The sequence below is a fragment of the Pyxicephalus adspersus genome, chromosome 12 (assembly GCF_032062135.1).
Source record: "Pyxicephalus adspersus chromosome 12, UCB_Pads_2.0, whole genome shotgun sequence".
Lineage (NCBI taxonomy): Eukaryota > Metazoa > Chordata > Amphibia > Anura > Pyxicephalidae > Pyxicephalus > Pyxicephalus adspersus.
Window position 1 is genome coordinate 13061805 of NC_092869.1, and position 21528 is coordinate 13083332.

Sequence of the window (21528 nt, forward strand, 5' to 3'; positions counted from 1 at the left end):
TCCAAGCTGCTTCATCAGTTGTAGTAGCATAGTAGTATCAAAGATTGAGAGGTGTGAGATTTTCTGAACCACCCTATTCTATTAGCACAATCACATCATTGGTGTCAGGAAGTTTGGCTAGGTGTTAAAACTTCCAATTACATGGTTGAGGTTGTGAATTGTTGTCACAATACCAGAGTAGAGATTTTAATAGGGTAATATAGGTGGAAGACAGATAGTGTAGCCCTGTTCAGAGAAGGTTGTTCCAATTTGACATAGATAGCCCCAAGTTATTTCACTTGTGTTTGGATGTTCAGTCTTTTAGACACACAAGTATATTCCTGTGCTTAAAACCATACATTACTTATAATTCCTTAATTTCTCTGCATTTATGTGTGCTTACTATCCGTATGTAAACCTATTTTTCAATATTGTTGTTCACTGTTATAGTGTACTTTTTTTAAGTAACTCGATACCATAAACATAAATGTAGTGCCTTTTCTTAAATGAAAAGAATTGCTGATCAATATCAAATTTGATCAATATATTGTTAATAAATATCTGGCTTGCACATTGGGAGGTCTTCTGGTAGTTGGGAACCTCTACGCCACCCCAGTCCATATTCACTATGATTACATCATATTTATTTAACCACTGAGCCATGGACAAATTAAATGAACCATGGCCACATTTCCACTCAGCTCTCATACACCCCCCACCCTTCCAGCCATGCTAGGTTTTCCATGACAAAAAGATTGCATCATTGTGACATATAGACAGTAGCAACCATTTATGCACCTTGTAGAATTATCTTGGTAACAAAACAATATTAAAAAACCCACATGCCTTTTTCAGGTTTGTTAAACGCATACATTCTGTTGAATGTATACTGACTAGTAAGTCACAGTAACACACAAATTTAGCAGTCCACAAAAATGCAAAAAACGAAATATACATACTTCTTTTGTTACGTTTTGAAGTTCTGCTGCCAGCTTTGTCCAGTGGTTGGCCATGCTGAGATCACCCAAATCCATGTAACACTAAAAATTCAAAGGTGAGTTAACAGTCTATTTAAAATTATGTGAGCCAACTAAATTAAATTTCAGATGCTTTAGTAGAATTTAAAATAAATTGCCAAGCTATTATCCCAACCAACTAAATACTTTTAAATAACTTACAGAATAAAGATGGGAAGGGTTGAAACCTCTTTGTTTTGCTGACTGTGTAGTGCTGGGGAGATTCATCTTAAGAATCGAAATGAAATCTTTCTAAATGAGAGTACTTTTCATCTTAGAAAGTAATCACTGGAACAATTGTTCAGTATTTGATTTCCGTTTATTTTCTGGTTCAATGACTGTGGTCAACAGGACAGAGAGGTGAATCTAACTGTCTAAAAGGAGGCGTGAAGCATATTCCTTAAAGGCAGAACTGCTAATTGCCATTTTTCTGTCATGCTTGGTTTACATTAATATACTGTGGAAATAGCATGGTAAAAACCAAATGTATTACTGTTTCATCATGCAAGTCTATGCCTTCAGAAATACTTAGCTTCCCATGAAAGCCCAAAAGCCCAGGGACTTTTTCACCTCGTTAACCACATTGCATACTGTTTTCCACCTTTGTTCACCGCCTTGTATACGGTTTTACACTTTTTTCAAGGTCTAGCATAAGGTTTTACAATATCAAGTTGTTGTTTTTAAATCCTTATTTAGAGAGAAAAACAAGTAAAATTAACCATAAACAATCATTTACACACATTTTAAAATGTTCTCCATCCACAACACAAATGAAAAGTAAGGCAACTGAACATAGATACCACGCTATAGTGAATCAGAGTGAACAATCCAAAGTAGAAAATTTTCTTCTTAATTTTTTTTTTTTTTTTTTTTTAAAACACCACATGGGGGGGCGTGGCCGGAAGCGGAAGCGGATGGTCGCTTTAGCCTGAGGCTCTGTAGCGTGGCTAAGCACCGGAATAAATTGCGACTATTACCGGCTGTTTTCTCCTCTCCTCCTTCCTGTTGAGCGACCCAGGGATTACCACACAACGATGGGTAAGAGGAAAACTGGCTATACTCCGCGGAAATTAACGGAGTTCTTCACTGCATCTGACCAGCATGTCCAAGATGGCGCGGGTAGGCGGGCCTCGAGACACAGTAAAAAGGCAAACGGATTAGGAACTCAGGCCTCAGGAGATGCAACAAAAAGAATCGAGGGGGACTCAGAGAACACCTCTCAATCTTCATCTTCACAAGCAAGCCCAGCCAAATCTAGACTGAAGCTGACACATCTAGAGGACGGAGTGAATGGGGTAAGCCCTACTATATTTCCTATTTCAGAAGAAACTGAAATTCCTGACCCTATAGGGACTTTCCCTACATCTGATGGCCCAGTCTCAGACACTACACTTAAGGAGATGCTGATATCGCTCCGAAGCTCATTACACCAAGATTTTATTACTCTAGTGCACCAAGTTAAAACGGATGTACATAAGATAGGTGACAGAGTGGACCATATTGAACATAAGATGGGAGAATACGCTGGAGCTCATAACGATCTAGTGGACTCACTTACCGACACACAGGATATATTGCAACAAGTACAACTGAAGCTTGCTAATATGGAAGACCACTCAAGGAGAAATAATATTAAGTTTAGAGGCATTCCAGAATCTATACTTCCAGCGGAATTAAGCAACTACCTCTCTCAACTTATCTCAGTGCTGATACCAGGAGCAGCTCCTTTTGAGATCCTGATAGATAGAGCTCATAGACTTCCGAAACCTCCGCACCTACCTGAGAAAGTAGCTAGAGATGTGTTGGCGAGAATTCATTTCTTCCACATCAAAGAACAAATCATGGCCAAAGCAAGACAAGAGCCTAAACTTCCAGATCCCTATTCTAATATATCCCTTTTCTCGGATATTTCCCAAGCCACAGTATTAGCGAGAAAGACATTTTTGTCAGTTACCCAGATATTAAGGGATAACCGAATTCAATATAAATGGGGCTTTCCAGTCAAACTCATTATTTTTCGTAATGGATCCTCCTTTACAGTGAAGAACCCCCAGCAAGGATGTGACTTACTGGATAGCTGGGGCCTCCATCCATCTGCTCAATCGCATAAATCTAAACCAAGCCCAAACCCGGGTCGCATATCTCCTGAATGGAAATCAGCTTAATCTACTTTCTCAATACAGGAAAACAGCATGACCAAAAGTAATCCAGTGCAAGAAGCCACGTCTCATGCTCCCCAAGTGCCTTTTAGATGGGCTGTGTGTTACTGCCTTATGGGCCATTCAAGGCCCTTCTTTTTTACTTCCTAGTTCAAGTTCTTTTCTTTGGAACTGTTTCTGGTTTTGTTCACTTCTCTATTTGTCACAATGGCGATATTATGTATGTCCTGTATTGCGTGGACATGATGAGTAATTTTTTTCAATGCAGCATGCGGCCAACAATAGGTAAAATCTGTCTCTTGGGAGACAATAGATCTGGATGATGGGACTCAATATCCTCTCTATCAACGTTAAAGGTCTTAACAGTCCTTATAAAAGAAGAGCTGTCTGGGATGAAGTTAAAAAGCAAGGATCCAATATTCTTTGTATACAGGAAACTCATTTTAAAAGAGAGAATATGCCTAACTTCTCTCACAAGGAATTTCCACATATGTTCCACGCTACATCTCCCCTGAGCAAAAAAAAAGGTGTTACAATTGCAATAAAAGCGGAGTTACCCTTCTCCTTGATTCAGAAAGTCATCGATACAGAAGGAAGATACATCATTTTGGTGGCTAAATTTGATAATATTATTAGAACTTTGGTTGCTCTATATGCTCCAAATGTTCGCTCAGTTAATTTTTTAACTCATGTCCTCAAAAAGGTGAAGAAAGTTCGAAAAGGATCACTTATTATTTGTGGAGACTTTAATTGCGTACCAGATAGTTCTTTGGATACCTCTAATACCAAGAAATATACAAGACCGACGTTGAAGGCCTTGTTGAAAAAGGAAGAGCTCTTTGATGTTTGGCGATGTCTCCATTCAGCAGAGAAGGACTTTACTTTTTTTTCAGCTCCTCATCAATCGTACTCAAGAATAGATTTGTTTCTTGTGGACAAATGGACATTGCAGCAAGTATCATTTTCTTCAATTCATAATATAACATGGTCAGATCATGCACCTGTGTCTATGGGTTTGACTGCGAACAATGCTTCCTCGTTTTCATATCTTTGGAGAAACGATGCATCATTGTTTGCACGTGATTCTATTAGATCTAAGATTTCTAAAAACTTACGGGAATATTTTGATCTGAATGATTCCCCAGAGATTACGCCATCTACATTGTGGTGTGCCCATAAGGCCTATATGAGAGGAATTTTAATACATCTCTCTGCCCTCGTAAGGAGAAAGAGAAGACAGGCTATAGATGAGCTACTTGGGAAAATTAGTGAATTAGAAACAATTCATAAATCCAAAGTTAGCGACCAAGTATCCCGACAATTGTTCACTTATAGGCAAAATCTTTGTTTGTTACTAATTGAGAGACAGGAAAAAATCTTTAGAAGTGTTAAAACTACTTACTACGCTCAAGGTAACAGAGCTAGTAAACTATTAGCCTCTAAAATTAAAGGTAAACGTACAAAATATTCACTACCCTTTTTATACCATCATAAATCGAATGCGCAACTGTTCAATCCATTAGATATGGCTAACGCATTCAAAGATTATTACCAAGAACTTTACAATCTTAAGGATGACAATCAGTTGACCCATCCTTCGCAGAGTTTGATAGACAAGTTCTTGCAATCAGTTAAATTACCTAAGCTTTCGGATGAACAAAGGGATATTTTGAATAAGCCGATTTCTCCACTAGAAATTGAAAGAATTATTAAGGGGCTTCCCGGTCATAAGTCTCCGGGGATTGATGGCTTTACAGCCGAGTATTACAAATCCTTTAAAGAGATTCTTGTTTCTCGCCTAGTTTTGCTCTTTAATCAGGCTATTTCCGATGGCTACCTTCCTGAGGAAATGCTTAAAGCCATTATAATTACAATCCCAAAAGAGGGGAAAACTCCTACTCTTCCACAAAATTTTAGGCCTATCTCATTACTAAACACAGATCTTAAAATCTTTGCCAAATTAATTGCAGTGAGAATTCAGGAATTTCTTCCCCTATTGGTACATAGTGATCAAGTAGGATTTGTATCGGGTAGGCAGGCGTCAGAAGCAACTCGACGCATGATTAATCTGCTAACCATTGCAGAAAAATTTGGGAAACCCGCAATATTTCTCACATTGGACGCTGAGAAAGCGTTCGATAGAGTGCAATGGAGCTTTTTACGTGCAGTATTACAAAAATTTGGATTGGAGGGACCTATCCTCTCTGCAATTATGGCATTATATAGGCACCCCTCAGCTCAAGTATTTCTTTCCAATATGATGTCTGATCCTTTTAATATATCCAATGGAACACGCCAGGGTTGCCCTTTATCACCAACATTATTTGATCTAATTATGGAACCATTTGCGCAATCTATAAGAGATAATGGCAATATACATGGAATACAGGTTGGTGACTCCTCACATGTTATAGGAATATTTGCGGATGACGTAATACTTTCATTAACAAACCCACAGGGTTCGCTTTCGGCTGTGTTGCAAACAATTGTAGACTTTGGTTCAGTGAGCTATTATAAAATTAATGATGCAAAATGTACTGTTTTACCAGTGAATATCTCCCCTTGCTTACAAAAACGATTACAGAAGCAATTCCCGTTTAAATGGGCAACATCTAGTGTTGAATATTTGGGGATCCAACTAACTTCACCACTGTCCTCTTTAATTAAGGCGAACTTTTCATATTTGATAGAAATAGTAAAGAAAGATATAATCAACCTATCTAAAGTCGAATTATCTTGGTCAGGACGAATAGCGGCATTTAAGATGACAGTACTACCTAAAATTCTATATTTTTTTAGAACCATCCCAGTGGTTCTACCTAACTCAATAATATTGTCACTACAAAAGGCATTAAGGCAATTTATATGGTGTGATAAAAGACCACGGATACCGCAATTACCTATGTTTAGAGCAAAGAGAGTGGGAGGCATGGGGGTTCCCAATATGATGGATTATTACTTGGCTTCTTTAATGGACCATCTGGAAGAATCTTTAAGGCCCGGTATAAATAAAAGATGGTTAGACATAGAAAGAAGGTTGATACCAACTGGTAACTTTCTGGCCTTTCTACTAGCTAACTCACCCTCCCAGGTGGAGATTAAGCTGTGTTTACCACCAATAGAGGCTATGATATTTATCTGGAAGAAACTCAAAAATAAAAAGTGTGATAATATACATAGCATTAAAATTCCAGTGCCTATACACTATTTTGAACTCCTAATTCCAAATCTCAATACCCAATCTTGGCATAAGTTAGGATTTCATTATATATCCGATCTACCACGGTTTCATTCCTTCCTAGATATTTTTAAGATGTATCAAATAAATCATTTCCTGAGTTCTCTTCCGGAAGAAGAGTTTCTGGTCCCTGCGATATTGTGGCATAGAGCGCAGAGGCTTACACGCACCAAAGGAGGTATTTCAGTGTATTATAATTTTTTCCAAAATAAAAACACTTGGAGTAAAACCCATACTTTTACCACCTGGGAACAGGACTTAAAGATTACGTTTACTCTTTCTCAATGGAAAACTGCAATTAGTTATAGCTATAAAGCCTCTAAATGTACATCACACTGGGATAACTACCAGAAAATTTTATATAGATGGTACAGAACACCATTTAGATTAGCAAAATTTGTACCAGACTATTCTCCATTGTGTTGGAGGCAATGTGGGGACTTAGGTACTTATTTACATATGTTTTGGGAATGTAGGAATATCCGTAGTTTTTGGAATTCTATCTTTGTCCTAATTTCGAGAGTCACAGGATTTTTCACAAAGCCAAACGTGGCATTAGCTCTCTTGAACTTGGGACTGGAGAAATTCCCACTCTGTTATCGTACCATAGTTACTCACGTTCTTATCGCTGCTAGAAGTGCAGTAGTTACAAAATGGAATCACTCAACAACTCCTAATGTTTCTGAGGTAGTACTGAAAATACACTCAAATTATTATTATGAACGTGCCTTAGCATATAGTAATTTCCAAGCCCACAGGTTTCATTCAAATTGGAATGTATGGGAAAAATTTCTACCCACCATTCATCAAAATAGTCCAAAATTTATTTAGATCTATGTATTCTGCAATGCTGTATATTACAATTTTATTGCCCATTGTGTTTAGTTAGCTTCCTTTCCCTTTCTTAACTGTAATGTCTCTGTGTTATTCATAAGATATTGGATATATTGTATTGCTATATTTACCTAATTTGTCTTTGTACTTTTTCTATTTTGTCTTCTTTTTTCTGTAATGTCTAAAAAATTCTTCAATAAAAATTATTAAAAAAAAAAAAAAAAAAAAAAAAAAAAACACCACATGGACTTCAAGTCCACTAAGTCAGTGTCAGTTTGTGAATAAAATGACAAACCTGGGTCCAAAATTCCCTCAGCTTATTACATGACCAAAAAATATGTATTAAGGAGCCCTCTTCCTCCTTACAAATTTCTGCAAGAGCAACAATGTCCTTTACCATCTAGTAAGACATTTTTTTTTGATCTTATAGAAATTGTATGAGAAAAAAATTACAGTGCAATCTATCTGACCTGGCATTATTATTATTACACAGTATTTATCTAGCGCCAACATATTACACAGCGCTGTACAAAGCCGATAGTCGTGTCACTAACTGTCCCTCAAAGGGGCTAACAATCTAATGTCCCTACCATAGTCATATGTCATTAATGTAGTCTAAGGTCAATTTTTTTTGAGGGGAAGCCAATTAACCTTACTGCATGGTTTTGGGATGTGGGAGGAAACCGGAGTACCCGGAGGAAACCCACGCAGACATAGAGAACCTGCAAACTCCATGCAGATAGTGTCCTGGCCGAGATTCGAACCTGGGACCTAGTGCTGCAAAGGCAAGGGTGAAGGGTTTTATTACCAATAATCAAGGTTATTGAAAGAGCTTGCGGTGAAAGTGAGTATTTCTGTGGATAACTGGAGTATTTTCAGTGTTGGGTCTATCGTTGGATGACTAAATAAAGGCTGATGATGTCCCTTTGTGTCCATGGATGCCCTGATAGAGGGAATGTCGTAATGGCATTTTCCATGGCAGCCCACTGTTAATATCTAGTACATCTACATCAATCTACTAAGCGTGTGAAATCAAGTGATGCATGAGACAACAGAGGGTCTGGGATAGCAATCCCTTCTTAATTTTTAGGTTTCGAGAGCAATGTAAACCATAGTCCTGCTGGGGAACCCAGCCATCTGAAGGATGTTAACACGGCTCTTAATTTCAGTAGGAATTGCAATCGGAAGCGTCTGAATCAGATATAACAGATGGAACATTATAATTATTTTCAGTATGCTACACTTTACAAACCAGAAGAAATTTCCTGAACTCCTTTGCTTTAAATCAGCTCTAGCTCTTGTGTCAGGAATGGTAAGCAACTTAAAGTGCACAATTTGTCTGGATCTGCAGCTAGGCGAATCCCAAATACCCGATGGATTCTGACAGATTTAAAGGGCAAAGATGTCAATAATAGGGGGAAGGTGCTGGGGATTTATATTAAAGGTTTTTGATTTATCTAGGTGTAATAAATATTTGGATACCTCCTGTTAGTCCTTAAGGCCTGCCCTTAAATTGAGTAGAGACCGTTAAGGGATTTGTTAGAAGAAGAAAAAAAAAAAAAAAAAAAAAAAAGATTGTCAGCTAATGCTAGGTCAAAGTTTGTAAAAAATTGGAAACACACTTTAAGAAAAAAAAATCCAGAATAGTCAAGTTTATAATAAAGGTCTGTTGAATTAAAACATGATTCTTCTGTGTTTAACCAGTAACACTATTCATAGTGTGTATTTAATATTATTATTAGAATAATTCATATTAAAAATGACCCAGTATTTCTCATTGTACATGCAATCATGCAAGTATGTGTATTTTAACAACAAACCTGGTAAGAGGTAGCACTGCAGATGTGACTGGTATCTAGTTTCAAAGCCATATTTCACCTCATTATACCAGAGGAGTGAAGTGAGAATTGTTAAAAGCTCATTTAGCAAAACAGCACACTAGAGTCATTGTGTCAGGCTGATATAGCACTTGTTAATATAAGTTACTCACCCCTAATGCACCTTTCCCTGGCACACAGCCCATTCCTCAATCACTTCCCGGTTATGCTCTACAAACTTGTTTAAAATATTTAAAAGAATCTTCAACCAGTTAAAAAAGGGTAATGAATTCCATCTGGAAACAGCAGGCTAATACTCTGGTCCATGTTAAACATACCTCTAATTTAAAGAAGAATTAGAAAATATTTGCCCATTCCTTGAATGGGAAACATCCTGATCTTCTAAAACAAGTCCCAGTAGTATGCATATGAAAAAGTTTAGGGGTCTAAGGAATGTTACATTTACATTGAATGAATAAGCTAGGATACAATTCAAATATAAATATTAATGAGTATTCATACAAGTTTTACAAAGAAACTGGCTACAGACATGCAAGATGCTCCCATTTCTAAATCGTACAGAAGGGGTAAAACCTTACAGTTAAGAATTCTGTGTTTATACATTTATTCTATGCTCATATTTTATATGAAGAAGGCTGCATTAGAAAGTGTATATAACGCATAGCAAGAGTACAGTGACATTCTGTATAACAATTACCTTTGCAATATAGACCCTTAAAGCTTTGGAAAATCCCGGGGACAGCTCCTCAGCCTGTATAAAAAAAAGGAAAATGTAAAGAAACAATGGCAATGCAAATTATAAAAAATAATTATTACAAGATTTTTTATTTTATTTTAAAATAAGCCGAGATTCAGATGCTTTTTTCCACTTATTCTACCCTTAAAATCTTTTTATTTAGAACGATTCTATCCTGTCAGATTACATTTTGGTCCGTGATTAATGTACTTTCTTTCAAAATATATGCTTTTTTACATTGATAGTGCTACATCAACAACAACAAAAAAAGCCTAATCTTTTTTTTCTCTCTCTAAGTAGTTTACTTTTAATGTGGCTTTGTTAATACTAATTTAAGTACAGACGTGTTTATTCCAAGCATGTTTACATTTACCATTCACTGACCACTACACCTCTGCTGGAAGCAACTAATACTTTTGATGTAAAAATGTACATCTTAAAGCTAGTTTCAAAGTTTCCTACTGCTAGTTTAAGATTATATTCCCCAAAGTTTAATACTGAAAATTCTGCCCTTCTGAACTGCACTCCCTCCCTTAATATAATTAAAGGTTTCAGTCATGCTCCCCACCCTTCTCCTTCCTTAAAAGGTTGTACATAATTCAATTTCTCACATTTACACCTTTAGTGCAATCAGCCTGTATTTAAAGTAATTAGTTTTAGTATTTCACAGAAAGGAAATACAACTGTGGGACCTACACAAAAGTTTGGGAAATGGGGTAGCTGTCAGACTTCACTCACCTCCCTCCCTCCTTTGGTGCATATGTGCTTTGGGAGTTTTTTTTTATTCATTACACAAATATGCCTCTTACATCCAGATTGATTGATTTCCTTATTATGGCCTTTATGTTCTTAGCTTCCCCATTATCTTAATTTACATCTTGCTTTCCCTATCCAAGTTTAGACGGAGGAGAGGGGGTACAGGATTTTTGCTTAGACATACTTGGTTGAATGAAGTGGACAAAGCATTGTGTTATTTACCAAGGTCATTGAATATTCCTTTTGCCAAGTAAATAAATAGCCTGTACTTTTTTTTTTTAATTAACCCCAGGTGCCTGTATAGCTTTAGAGGCTGCCATCTCCTGTTCATGTAAAAAGATTTGTAGTAGTGCAGTAGTGGTAAGTGATTTTGGTTTTACACAGAATTATACAGCATGGTTACTAGCTAGTCTGCAAATGGACTCTAAACGGTTTTAACAATTTGCTTTTTTCTCTTTCAAAACATTAGCAAAGCAGCACTGCCATGTCAAGGCACCTCTGCCACCTGGGGTCCATTATACTAAGCTATATGAACACTCCAATTAGTGGTTGCTGTTTTTACCTTGTTTGTTGAATTTAGTACCAACTTCAAGATACACGTAAAAGTTTTCCTGCCCAAGGAACACCACCTCCACCACCACTTGGTGACGAGGCTGATCTCTCAGCTCAAGGAGAAAGTTTACCAGCAACTGCTCTTATAACTTTCATTATGTAGCAAGAAAATACTTGTGCAGCACACCTTACTAGAAATTTATGCTTTAAAAGTTGCACTGTCTGAAAGAATCTTTACAGGTTTCGCTAAGGCTAGGGGTTTCTTTTACTATGAAGGATTTTTAGATTTGACCAGAGTTCAGCTTTAAGTAACATTTGCATACAAATCCTCTTTGAAGATAAAAAGATGGTATGTGCTGTAACTGTACATAGTAAAGCATCCTCTCTCACCTTCAAGAAATTTTGAAGAGCTTCATCAATGGTAGCACTTGGTGGTGTTTCATACAAGGCAGAAGCAGTTTTCCTCTCCAACCATCCAAGATTAGAGACCTATATAAACCAGACAAGGTTGAAACATTCAAGTATAACTAACAAAATATATATTTTTTCAGAACAATGAATGTTGGGATTCACCGTAACTGGGAAAGAAATTCATAGTAACTCACAATACAAAAAAAAAAAAAAAAAAAAAGATATCCCAGATTTCTTTTCCAAAATATCAGAGGACCAAAGCAATGAGACACACATTAAAAAAGCAGAATATTTAACAGAAACAGGCATATGCAACCTGACAGGATCATTTTTCACAAGTCTGTATGCTGAGTAGACTGCATAATAAATGAGCATCAGCAAGACGACGACAAAGTATGTAAAATCCAAAAAATTAATCAATTTGCTTTTGCTATTATTAATAAAAACAATAATATTACTAACCATGAGTACAACTGATAACGGATATTATCCCCACTGCCTATGTAGCTTAAACTTAAAACATAATAGCAAAAAAAATGATCCAGCAAACTTAGGTTTCTATAAATAAGTAGATAATCTATTACAGAACAGTTATTTTGATATTTTCTGCAAATAGGCATCCAATCTTTAAGAGAACTTCCAGAGAAGGAAGAGCTAAGCAGGCTTGAGTATTCAACTTTTCCAACCACTTCCATTGCCCCGTCATGATGTGGACCACCAGCACTGCCCATTTGTTTAGGATTTGGCACTGTCCATTTGTTTAACATTTAACATTGCAATAATTAGGTAAATATGATGCCAACTGGGTCAGATGCCATTGACAAACCTCAGATAGCCAAACTCCTACAACCAGTTTGGGGTTAGGCACATTAGTTAGCCTTAGGGAGAGAGAAAAGTGCTGTGGCATCAGTTGGGGTGGGGTGGTTATCCTTCTGATCAAAATGTAAAAAGATGCAGAATGCAGTCCATTTTTTCTACATTTTTGCTGGGTACCATAGTTAATAAACAAAACTGATTGAAATCCAAAATATGCCCATTTGCATTTAGAACCACATAGGTGTGGTCACATTTACTTCAAGGCAAAGTAGGCAATACATGTGTGAAGAAGAGATCTTCTAGCAACATAAGCCTATGTACACAAGGTCACAGTATTCTAATTAAACCAAAGAAGGACAACATTTGGCTTTAGACTTTAAATACCAAATTCCTGGGGCTGACAGCAGAAAACAAAACTCTTTCATATTTACAAAGAAGCAAAAAAGACTAAGTCAGCTTGCTTTCTCCAAAGTTGAAAATGTTCCTGCATGATAAAATCAACTCCAACTGCCAGGGGCACATGTAATCATAAAAAGAGTTCTGACACAGACCAATGATCATTGGTAATGCTCCAAACCAGGGCATCATATGTGATTATAGGGCTTGTCTATAGTAACAATAACAAGGTATCAGTAGCATGGCTTGGGGCAGACAATGTGATAAAAAGCAGAAAAACCATTGCACATTTTTAATAGAGATTTTATAAAATATAGTATGCTGATTATGGAAATCTAGGCAAAAGCAGAAACATTCTGTAGCTGGTTCAAATAATGTCTAACTTTCTACACAAAGTGCTTTTAAATGTTTTACCAGTATCAAGTGAAAGGTGGGCCATTTTTAGCCAGTAAAACATTCATTTTTATAGTGTACAAAAATGGTTATAAATAGGGTACATTGCGAACATGTGTACACTGGCAACCATACAGAACAATAAAATAGAAAAACAACAAGGTCTTCCTAATATAGAAATTGGAAAAATAAAATAAAAAACACAAAGACAAACAAAATCATTTAGATAATATAAAAGTAAAAATGCATCTGAGAATAGACTTAACTTTTGGCTGATTCAAAGCTATGCAAACAGTTTATTTGTGTAATAGGGACTGCTGAAGAATCCTGAATATTATGGAAGTTTATCGAGATACAATAGCTATTCTCGAGTGAAGAATAGCTGGAAAAAATGTGACTGCAATAGGAATATAAATTGGAAAATCTATTGCAATTTAACATAATCCCAGAGATGAAAAAACAAACAAGTTACAAAAGTAGTGAGGTGCAAGTTTTATTGAGGTGATGTTGAATGCCCATTAGTAGCCATAGGCTTCTGGGATCAATTTCTACTAGAACATTATTAAGGTGCATCTTGTGTTTGCAAGGATTAGTCTTTAGTTTTCAGGAACCATCCAGCACATCCTAGCAGCATATCTCATCCTGATGTTAATGGCCTTACAGTGTCTATAGGTATGGGAAAATGTAAGCTCTGGGGCAAACAGCGATGTGAATTGCTTTTATAGCCGTGACATATTATGCAATAAGTACTTCATGTAAAACAGGAATAAATATATTTTACATAAAGATGTTAATTTTTATATAAAAATTTAAAAACCCTGTAAGCAGGTAATATTCTTCCTTACTTTCCGTGGTAAACTATGATGATACTTAGATTGTGTGGCTGCATTTCCTCTGAACTGTAACTTTTAAAATAACACTTTTGTTAATCCATAGAGTTATACATATACCTGATAGCACCAACGGCCAAGGAGATAATAGCATTGTGAGTCATTAGGCTGCAGAGAGATTGCTTTTTCAATGTGCTCCTGAAAAAGATAAGCATGATCAAATTAGATTATTGAAACATTGCTCTTGACATAAAAAGTAAAATTGCTAAAACATTATTCAGCCAATCATACTTGTTATTACAGAAATACTTGTCCAATATAATGGATTTAGCAGTGCCCAGTATAATGTTTTCTTTCAACATCAAGCAATCCTCACCACAAAGTTTATATCAGCTTGTTTCCAATACCTTAAAAATATATCCAATTTGAATGCGCTTCTGAATGCCTTCATGCTCTGATAGTTGCCCACAAAGGATGGCAAACCTTGAAAAGAAAAAAAAATACTTAATGTAAATATACAACTATAAAAACAAACTTCCATAATCACAAAACTTCCACCAACCAAAATACGACAATATTTCAACATCTTCCTGATAAAGCTGGGTTGCAGATGTAAATAAAAAGACATGCTGAACAGAATCACAAATTCTTTGGCAAGTAAAAATTCACACACATTTTTCTCAAATGTGAATTTAGCTGCTTGCTTAGAATTCCAATGTTATTGACAACTGCAATTATTTACATGTGAGGTTATCCTATAAGGGCAAACAGTATCTACTTTCATTACACAAATTCTCAATATATATATATATATATATATATATATATATATATATATATATATATATATATATATATGAAAATTGTTTTAACATCAGTATTAAACTTACATTGCACATAATTTCCAAGAATATTTATATATTTTAAGTAAATAAACATGTATATATATTATATGTACATGTATATATTATTTGAAATCAATACCAAATTGTTGATATTAAAATAGTAAAAAGTTCAAATATATAGTATAAGAAATTCAATGCAATAAACACTGCATTGCTTTCCCCATAGAGAGGTCCATATGAAAGTGCCAAGATCTGCAGATGTGTGTACTCTGTACAGTCCACTGGGGATTGCCAAACGCTGGGGATAGGAAGGGGGCTAGAGAAAGGAAACCTAATACAACCACCCATTTAGCTAAATAAAGATGTATTTTTCTTGATGAGCCCCATATTTCAGTACGGCTTATACTATTTGTCTTTCTTTTTTTGACACTGAAAACCTGCTGTGTCGGGACTGCTGTGCCTCCCCCTGTGTTCTGAATGTGGTTTTTCTGCAGACATTGGAAGGATGCACAGAGCCCACAAGTAAAGATAATACATACATTTCCCACGGCCTTCCCAGGCAGCTGAAAAAATAGACTGGTTTCACCATGATGGGAGAGAAACAAAAATGCAAAAACAGATAACATACAATATATATTTCCTCTCTCCATGGGGCATGAGGATACACAAGAAAAGAAATTTGCAAACCAATACTAAAATTTTCAGCTCCAACACATAGTAAAACAAAAAAAAACATGCCGTTTTAATTATATTTGAAAATGTGCTACCTGTCAAAAAGGCACAATATTCTAACAGATTTGCACTGCTCAAATGATCACCAGATAAGTTGCATAAAACAAACGTAATATACTGAATTAGCACCTTATGTGATGGGGGAAAAAACGATGCGCGAAACACCTATGGACTTCAGCAAGGTTTGCTATATCCATACATTAGATTTACTGGTTCAGATCTAAACCCTTAAACAACCCAACAAAACTAAACAACCAAATCTCCAGAATGGCAATCATATGCCTCATATAGATTTCTGATCTTATCTTTATATTGCCTGCCTAAAATCCTGAACATATTACTTTCATATCTGATGAAAGACTATAGGGAAAATGGCTGCTGAAATTCTACAATATTTTAAAGAAAAGGCTTAAGTTCTAATTTTGTTTAGCATGGTTTAGAATACTTAGGTAGTTTAGTATAAACCAGGAACTGCACACCCTAGAAAATCAAGATTATCTCAAGATGCAATAACAAATTGATCCATTAATAAGCAGGCAAACAACAAAGGGAATGTTAAACCTAAGGATGCTTTCTCAACAAAATGCATAGAAAACGTGTGTTGACATGTGGTTTTTCCTGCTCTGCACTGCATTGTCCAGTGTTTTCCATGCAATTTCTAGTATATTTTTGTCAGACTGTTGTCACCTTAAGTGGAATTAATTTTTTAAAAATGGAGAGCAGGCAGGGTTTTTTTTATTGCAGGGACAGGTCAGCATACGATGCTGGGTACCCCAGCATTTCCCTGGCTGTCAAAATAGAATTTACTGCAGAGCACATGCACAGGAGTTACATCATTCTGACAGGCCAATCAAGGTGCTGGAAGATACAGAACCAGGAAGAGGACCAGGTGAAGATGGTGGTGCCTGCGACAGAGAGAGGACTAGTAAATTAAAAAAAAAAAAAAAAAATAAAAAATGGTGATCAGACAGGAACGTTTACAAATATTTTAGTTCTGCTTTACATCCTTTTCCTGTAGAAAAACATGGACAGATGCACTGCACTGATGACATTCTAAGTAAATGATTTTACGTTTTTTCCTTGATGCGTGCTTTGGCATAAAGAAGGCATGCAGAAAATACTTCTTTTGTACATTTGTGTTGCACAACTCAAGGCAGGTGGTGTCAAGAAGCCCTAAAGTCTATGGCCATACATATACAATAGTTAGAACTACAATGGATTTTTACTTCTACCCAAAAGTCCACTAGAGATTTACCTTCACTTCCTGCTTTGCTAACATTGATTTATGAAACAAAATGCGAGGGGAAACTCCACAACATCAGCACAGACAAATACTTTTCCTAAGGGGAAAAGCTGGAACTTTGGTCTAGTACTGAGCTCACTACACGCACAGTTTATAAAAGTAATGCTACGAAAAGTTGTAGACATGGTACAGGAGGTGGTCAGACTGTAGACATTGTACAGGAAGTGGTCAGACACTGTGAACATGCCAAAAGAATTATTCGACGATTGAGATAGGCTTCTGGAGACAGTTATAGACTGGAAGCTAGCAGACTACTAGAGATCAATGCTATTATAGCCCCTTTACAAATCCATGCTTTTACCCCTTGGCCTTCTGATTAGGCACCAGGGCTATAGGCAGGCATAGGAGGATTACATTAATGCAGTTCTGTGTTCACTAATCTAAACTGCTCCAAGTTTCACACCTGTGCGTTTTGCCATTTTGCGTGTGTTGCATTAAAATTATCCATTTATTTTAAATGGTTGACAACGCACCTAGAACTCTTTATTTCCCACTTAAATATATTGCAATATAGACTGCTATATGGCTGTACAAGGCATGCAAAATTACTTTATGGGCAGATATAAACAACTTCCAACATGGGGACCCCTTAGGTGTCAGTAAGTAGGAATCTATGAAAGTTGGTTAGGTTAGATACACTTTATTCAGTGGTAGAACTGTTCTTTAAAGATGAAGTCCAGTCTCCCCCTATCCTATACACTTTGGGCTCCCAGAAATTGCCTAATGTAATTGTTCAATTACCACAATATACATTGGAAGTTGAGGCAAGTCAGGCAGAGTCTGCCCTGATTTCCTAGATGGAGTAGTGCAGCAACATCGAGGCCTTTCCTCTCCAGCATAACTGCCCAGTCCCCTTTTTCATTCACTAGATTTCAGTTCTCACTAATCAACATCATATTCAGACATTACAAAAGCTTTTTGTTTCCAGGAAGCTATGTATTACACCCAACCAGCCTTTCCTACCAGCCATATTCTACCTACATTGCATGGAGAAGCCCAAAGTCCAAGTGATGATGTAATTAGATTTAAGAAGTATAATCATTAACGTGTTGGTGGGGTGTGTGTGTGCGCGCACTTGGGTGGGTGGTGGACGGGAGGGGGGAAGCCTGGCAAACAAAAGGGGGGGGGGGGACATAAGCAAAATAAACTTCAGCTTTAACTGTTTTGTGCAATACTTTACTTGAATGAATCCCTAGTGAACATTTTAGTATTAATGCAAATGTTATTAAACAAGCCAAGACACTCTGCACGTGAGGCAACCTAATAGCAAAATGAAAAATATGCTCTTTGAACTGTGTGTGGTTTCTTTTACTGGTGTTTATTTCCAAGCAGCACAGACAATACTGTTACTTTAAATTATTCCAACTGTAAAAACATTTCATTGCAACATCTAAGTGCATAACGATCTTGAAGTAATGCATTCCCCTCCGTTGATTTCCATGTGATGGTGTCACAGTCATTATACAAACAAGCCTCTGGAAGGTTTGACACAGATAGGAAATAATTTAAACTGCCCAACCGAACAAGTATTCTACCTTTAACCTGCACAGAACTCCTGAGAGTATCCGGTCTTCTGCCGACATGCAAACATACACTATCTATAAAGTGCGCACGCAATGATGCTGTCAGCAGTGCACAAACTAATGAAAAAGCTATGCATAAATAAAAACTAAGGAAGCAATCTTAAGGGAATCTATGATGATCAAACTATTTCCATGAAGTTCTGCTTAACATATGTACAATGCACAGACAAAGCTGGAGGTCTGTATTCCCTGCGTTAAAGTTGGCCATACACGCAGTTTGCATTCAGCAAATCATTTCTGAGTTGGCAGCAGCATGCAACTCCAGCCCCTATTGTGGCAATAACCACTATTCCCTGCCCCACAGTATGGCATTGTGTCATTGCTGTAAAAGAAATAGCTATAAGATGAAGAAGAAAGTCTGAGCAAGCAGTCAAAATGGTGGTGTGGTAGAGTCAAAGCCGAACTAAAAGCTTAGAGGAATACAAACTATTAATGGACTCCTCATGTGCTTGCCTAAAATGTAAAAAAATAAATATATGTGCATTTACAACAAGACTGGCACATTTATTTTTCTCTTTATCAGCGCTTTGCGCTGGCTTCTACAACATCGGCCTGATGGAAGGTGACTACCATTTCTTACATTGTAAAGTTACAGGGCTCTCTGCATTACTTTATATTAACATAAGATGCAGACCTTGTAACCATAAAACACCGCTGAGAAGCTAGTAATAAAGTGTGTGCTGTTGGGCAGGTGGTATTAACTGAATTTATATGGGATCCCAAAAACTCTCAACATCTGTTTAGAGGTGACAGGTGATGGATCACCGACACTTTAACTAGGACACAGGAGGCCTTTGTTTAACTTGCTGCTGTAAGAATGATGCAGGCATGCCTATTTGAATGTTGGAGATAATCTAATAACAGCCCAAGGAACAATCTCTAAGAACACTGATGTAACCTTCATGAGATGCTGTTTGGTAAAACTATATTTACAGCAGACTCCTCTCAATCATTAGAACTTCAGGCTAGTGTAACTGAATGCAACAACCAAACAACGCATAAAACTCCTCATTTTATATACATTATAGTTTGGAACATCCCACAGATTAAAATTACATATGCTACAAACCAAGATGTGTCTGCATACCTAATGAATCTTTTCACAATAATATTTAGGAGCCAAGTTAATAAGATGAAGAAACTTACTCTTTGTCACTAACAATGATAACATATGCTGAAGAACATTAAAATACTAGCTAACAAGCATGAATTTGTCATTCACTAGTATGGTAAAATTAGCAAAGACTAAGGGGAAAATTAGACATTTCTGCTTAGCAGCAGGCTCCCAAACACTAATGGCCGAGTCCTGAATGATTCAATAAAAGCGAAACCTGAGAGCAAGAAATGTGTCAACAATGAAGAGCTTTAAAGCTGCCCCAGTCTTTCTACAGCCTAATCTTCATATCTGCAAAATAAATTAACATATAAAGACATTAATAAAAAGCTATGGTTCTTGCCCTTTTTCTACTTCTGTGGTGTTGCTTGAGAGTTATCAGACTTTTGTCTGGTAAAATCATTGTCACCTGGACAAAAAGTAAGGAGGGAACTTTAGCTGAACATACACTTTAATTTCAAAAAAGATGTTTTTTAGCAAGGCTATAAAAAGAGAGGAAAAATATTAGGTATTGTGCATTAGGCTACAGTTAAATATTAAGGTAGTCCCCAGGTTACATACGAGATAGGGACCGTAGCTTTGTTCTTACAGAGGAAATTAACCCAAAAGAAAAAAAAAAAAAATCCAACCTACTTTCAACCCTGCAGGCTAGTCGATCCATCAGGAGGTTTCTTCCATAGGGTCCCGCGTTGTCCTGGCGCGCCAGGTGCCACCATCTTCTCCTGTTCTTACAGGTTCTTCTTCCTATGTCACCCAATGCAGGAGCGAGTTCGGGTGATGTAGATTGGGAAAAAACTTGCTGATCTCACTGCGCATGTGTGATATCTGCATTTTTTTCCCTTTTGATGAAAGGGCTCTTTTTGCGCATGCACGAAATGCTGAGGCATGCGCGGAAGGAGCAGCCAAGAGCCTCCCAGAATGCATGACGTAGATATCCCGGGAGGCTCTGCACTTCAATTCATTAAGGGGGTGGTGCTGCACCCTTTTTTTTTTACCAGAATTACTGGGCTGCATCCACAACAACATTTACATCTTCTAGAGTATAGCAACAATCTAGAAGAGGAAATATACAGATCCCACTCATACTTTGCTTATAGTTACAAACACATCACTACACAAGTGTTGTATTTTGGGAATTTTGCAAAACATTCAGAAGCCCAGGGGGACTTAATATGGAGAAATACAATGTGATTGATCTTCATATAATTTGTGCAACTGAACCGCTGTCACAGTGTTAACATTTAATATGAACTATTCTGTCACTGGCAGATATCATTTTTGTGGAAATTCTCTTAAGACTGGCACTAGAATTAATCCAAAACATAGGTTTGTAAATTAAATAAATAAAAAAAACTCTTAACCAGAAGAGTCCTTGTATATTCCATGTAAGAGGGTTTCTGATTTTTTTTAATGTTTACTGATTTAATGCTTACTCATCTAACCAAATCAGTGGCATTTTATTAGATGACACAGACATGTATAGGTGAGAGGAGTGACAATCAAAGTAATCCTGAGTTTTGGGAAGCTGGATAACGCCGGGTTAGTGTGAATCCAACTGCTTATCTAAAGGATTGGAGTATTCACTTGTAATGATTATTCAATGTTATGACTATAAACTATCTAACCCGAGGTGTGTTTAAAAATAGGGCCACCTAAGGTAGAAAAAAAAAAAGAATGTACTATATATTGTAATGCAGCCTGTTACTGTGTGTTGTGCTCAACAAAATTCTATCAGGATTATGCACTTAAACATCACTAAAAATGCAGAATACCACAAAGTGTAAATCCTGCCTAAAAATTATAAATATTAGGTTTACATTTAAAAGTGTACATTGTACATGATATGTCGGCTTTAGTAACCCTAAATACCAAGGAAGCTATCAGTTACATGAGTTAGTAATGTTCTCCAAAAATACTTAAAAAGTTCAACCTTAAAACCAGAAGCCAAAATATATGCCACTTCTCAAAGGCATTGTACACATTTGGCTCTTATCTGA

At 36.7% G+C, this 21528-nt stretch overlaps 1 protein-coding gene across 4 annotated transcripts in view; it reads right to left on the minus strand.

Moving 5' to 3' along the window:
- The window catches only part of RMDN3 (regulator of microtubule dynamics 3), a 44483-nt gene that overhangs the window by 4041 nt on the left and 18914 nt on the right, over positions 1-21528 (minus strand). For all 4 annotated transcript variants that reach the window (XM_072428870.1, XM_072428869.1, XM_072428868.1 and 1 more), the window contains exons 8-12: positions 14362-14437; positions 14075-14152; positions 11499-11597; positions 9762-9815; positions 939-1019 (exon numbers count right to left, since the gene is read on the minus strand). In XM_072428870.1, coding sequence (XP_072284971.1) covers positions 939-1019; positions 9762-9815; positions 11499-11597; positions 14075-14152; positions 14362-14437 — 388 coding nt within the window. The remainder of the gene's footprint in view (positions 1-938; positions 1020-9761; positions 9816-11498; positions 11598-14074; positions 14153-14361; positions 14438-21528) is intronic.